Source organism: Natrix helvetica (genome assembly GCF_964273705.1).
Source record: "Natrix helvetica genome assembly, chromosome: 4".
In the NCBI taxonomy this organism is placed as follows: domain Eukaryota; kingdom Metazoa; phylum Chordata; class Lepidosauria; order Squamata; family Natricidae; genus Natrix; species Natrix helvetica.
Genome location: NC_138550.1, coordinates 165361844 through 165365950, shown reverse-complemented (window position 1 = coordinate 165365950; position 4107 = coordinate 165361844). Strand labels below are relative to the sequence as shown.

The window sequence follows — 4107 nt, the reverse complement described above, 5'->3', positions numbered from 1 at the left end:
CTGTCCTTTCCCCCCCAGTTATTTTCCTGTTTCTTCCATTCCCCTTTCAAATCTTTTAAGATATTTTCCTCTTGTTTTAATTCTCTATTTGCTATTAATTTTAATAATGTCTCCTCATTCTTGCCTTCTTCTTGCTCGTTTCTCAATTCTGCTGTCTCCTCTGTTTCTTCTGGTAGCTTCATTCTTTCCTTATTTTGCTGGTCTTTGTTCGTTGTTCCTTGTATTATATTTTCCAATTTTTGGTCTATACAATCAAATATTTGCATCATCTCCTTATGTAGTTTCTTTATAAAATCCTTAATGTTTTGATACATCAGATCCATTCCATTTTCTCTGCTTACTTCCATCCTGCATTACATCTTTGCTTAACAAATCTCCTTTTGGGTCAATTGTCCAGAAATTATTAGAATCACACTTTTAAATGTCAAATCAACCAGCAGTCAATCCAATTTAGAAAAAACACACAAGGGGTTATCCATGCCTCTTCCAACCACTTTGATTTGTTCAACAATATTCAACAATATTCAGGGTCTCTTGGCTAAATTTCTTATTTGATGTATAAATCTCCAATAGTTTTAAAGTAAATACTTGTAATCTAGCAAATATAGATGATTATTCCCAAGATTGCACAGTTCTCCTTTTAACAGCAAATGGCACTCTAGCTTCAACTTGCTCCAGTCTCTCTTCGTTATTGCTGACAATTCCAATTTTGGTTATTTTGAATTATAAATCCAATACGTGGGAAAACGTAATAATAATTAAAAAAGCTCAGGATCTAATTCCAGCATATAATCATGCCTTTTTGATACCACATCTTTTACATTGAGAGTTCAATTTTTTTAAAAAAAATCTCTTCATAATTTCTCTGGTATTTTTTTAACATGGTTATTCAGTGCTAGCAATTGGTTTTAAGGCAGAGGAAGATTTCTGCTGGTTCAGCCAGGATAGGAGAAACCATTAGTCGCGGCAGGGGAGGCTCCACCCACCTGCCCAGATGCTTCTGCGCATGAGCACACGAGTGAACCGGTAGTAAAAAAAATTGAAACCCACCATTGTTTGAACATGCTTCCTCCTTATATTTCTTGGGGTCATTTTTCAATATAAAATATTATCTCACCCAGTTCACACACAACTCACTTTTTATGCTCCAGCAGTCTTAAGTGTTTAGGCAGCCCTGGCTTCATGGCAGTCATGTTTGTTTCCGCTGCTCCTCGTCTTCGGGTGAGGAGGCTTTCCTAGTCAGGTTGGAGAGATGTGGCTCTTCTCGACCTGCTAGGCAGTCCCCCTTTACTTCACCACTCCTCCATGGTGGCTATGGCTCAATTTGAGCCCTCCGATGAGGAGAGGTCGGAGCAGGGCCGCAGAGCTCACGATCCTCATTTCTGAAGGTGCTGGAAGTACAATTGGATGTCTTTATCAATGTTGATGGTGTTCATGTGGCATGACAGATGTTCTGGGATTGCACCCAAGGCACCTATTACTTCTAACAAAAACTTTATTGCAAAATTACTTGCTTTCAGTCTTTGCATATTTGTGACTAGTAAAAACATTTGTTCCCTTAGACCTACAGCTGCTGGCCCTGGTTGCTCAGCCAACATTCCTGAATCGTTTATCCTACATGGAACCAGATTCCAGAAGCACCAGCATCTAGTGTCCTTCTCCTTGTTGACCCAAGCGACAACAGATTTGGTATGGATTTCTGTAAAGTATGCCTCGTTTTATTGTTTATGGGAGAGGCACTCTTCATCTGTCGTAATTATTAATATTACTATTCATAGAAGTCAAAAAGTTTTCTCAGTCTAGCTGGAGATAAGATAGAGAGGAACAAATGACGATTATGGAGAAGTAATAAATCCTGACTGCTTTCTTTCTTTTTCAAATAGGAACTTCCATTCTATTTTTTAAAAAGATATATTTACAAACATACAAAATACACACACACAGAACTTAGACGTACGCTACATTTACACTGTACATTGGAACTTCATGTTCCTTCTAATAGCAGTTTCAAATCTGTATAGTTCTATTTATGTTATTTCCCCTTCTAATATATTTCATTTGAGTTTCGCCATTTGTAACCCTCTTATTTTACTCATCTATCTGATATATTGGGTGATTACCTCTAATAATAAGTTTAAACTCTCTTAAGTGCATATATATATGAAAATTCTTCTTAACTTAACATTAAAGTATGCCTCATTTTATTGTTTATAGGAGAGGCACTCTTCATCTGTTGTAATTCTTAATATTACTATTCAGAGAGGTCCAAAAGTTCTCTCAGTCTAGCTGGAGGAAGCAACAATGATTATGGAGAAGTCATAAATCCTGACTGCTTTCCTTTTTTTTCCAAATAGGAACTTCCATTCTAAAATAAGAACCTATTGGAGCATTACAGAAGTCTCTTGATGAAGTTCAGCCTGGAATACAGTGATGATACAGAAGGATTTTCTGCGTCTGGCTATCCAGATGATTTGGATGAGAAACAAAATACGCCCATCAATTCCGAACATATCATACTGTCAGCCACACTGATCGTTTGCTGTATTGGACTCCCATCAAATGGGATTGTTATCCAGATACTTGGTTTCCAGATTAAGAAAACCCCTTTCATTGTGTTGATTCTTAATTTAGCTGTGGCTGACTTTGGATTCCTTCTATCTATGGCTATTTCTTCCATTTCTCTTTTTGCAGATAAATCAGACATGTCTAAGTTATTCTTTCTTTCTTTCTCCCAGATCATGTACATTGCTGGAGTATTTCTTCTGACGGTCATCAGCATTGACCGGTGTGTTTCTGTCCTCTTCCCAATCTGGCATCGCTATTCACGGCCAAAGTATTTGTCCCCTGTTGTGTGTGCCTTCCTATGGGTCTTCTCTTTCCTCCTGGTTGTAATTCCAACCATTATGGAAAATGTGTTTCAATATGATGCTATCCTGCTTTTATGTTTACCGGTGACTGTTGTGCTTTCCTTTCCATTGATCACATTCTCTGTTGTGATCCTGATCATCAAAATATATCTTAAACCTAAACAGTTAAAACGGAGAAGACTTTTAGCAATGATCTTAATTACACTTCTCTGTTTCTTCATTTTCTCTATTCCTCTTTGGATCTTTGTGTTCACTACACATTTTCTTGGCATGGATTATTGGGATATATTTCCTGATTTGGATAGCTATTTTGAACTGTGTGCTTCTCTTAACAGCAGTGTTAACCCAATGATCTACTTTCTGGTTGGGAGAAAGAAATTAGCTCCATCCTTGGAGAACATCAAGGTCATTTTTCAAGGTGTCTTCAAGGAAGATGAAGCTCCTCAAATCAGATAGAAATGCACAAACACATTTCAAACCCTCCATTAAAAGCTTAATCTTAGCTTGTCTCTAATGCTGGATATCTCTTATGAGGTCCAAAATGTATCGCTTTCTGATAGAAATAAAATATAAAGAGGTTTTGTTTCCCTCCAATCCGAATGTTATGAGAGTTCATCTTGATGATTGGGGAAGGATGTGAAAAGCAAGTTTTTTTTCCCTCCATGCTATAAACTGCGTACATAAAACTTCCAGAAAATGGAATCTCCACAAGGAAGTCGTCCTTCCATCCTTCTGAGGTGGGTAAATTGAGGACCCAGATTGTTGAGGAAAATATGCTGACTCTGCAAAACACTTACTCTACAGAGGGCTGAAAGGCACTGTGAGGGGGTATGTACAGTAGTGGCCAAAATTATGGAAACCTTTTGAGAAAAGTGTACAATATTTCTGAGGTTTGATGGCTAACAACACCATTGTTTTTGGAGTAGTACCGTGTGTGTGTGTGTGTGTGTGTGTGTGTGCACACGTGTGTGTAAAGATAATTTAAACAAGAATGTAATGCAATGAAGGTTGTTCAGTTAACTGTATTCTATGAAAAGCTTTAGTTGAATAACCAGGAAAAGGAAGCACTTGCTTAGGTTGATAACAGGTAGCTTTCCTTCATCTGATTGTAGCCAATGAGCGTGAGTGTTTAGAGAGCCAATGAGATGTCATCTTATTTGGGCAATGAGCCAATTAGATCACAGTAGGATTCAGTTATTGATGTCATGTATTGAAGCTGAGAGGAGGACATTTGTCAGAT

The 4107-nt window shown here is 37.6% G+C and overlaps 1 protein-coding gene across 1 annotated transcript; it reads left to right on the top strand.

Moving 5' to 3' along the window:
• Positions 1-2405: 2405 nt before the first annotated feature.
• Positions 2406-3474, top strand: LOC309391667 (proto-oncogene Mas-like; the record flags this gene model as incomplete). The annotated part of the gene is made up of 1 exon (XM_081952331.1): positions 2406-3474. One exon carries the CDS (start codon positions 2406-2408, stop codon positions 3321-3323), a length of 918 nt encoding a protein of 305 aa, XP_081808457.1. The 3' UTR covers positions 3324-3474.
• Between the last annotated feature and the right edge of the window lie 633 nt (positions 3475-4107).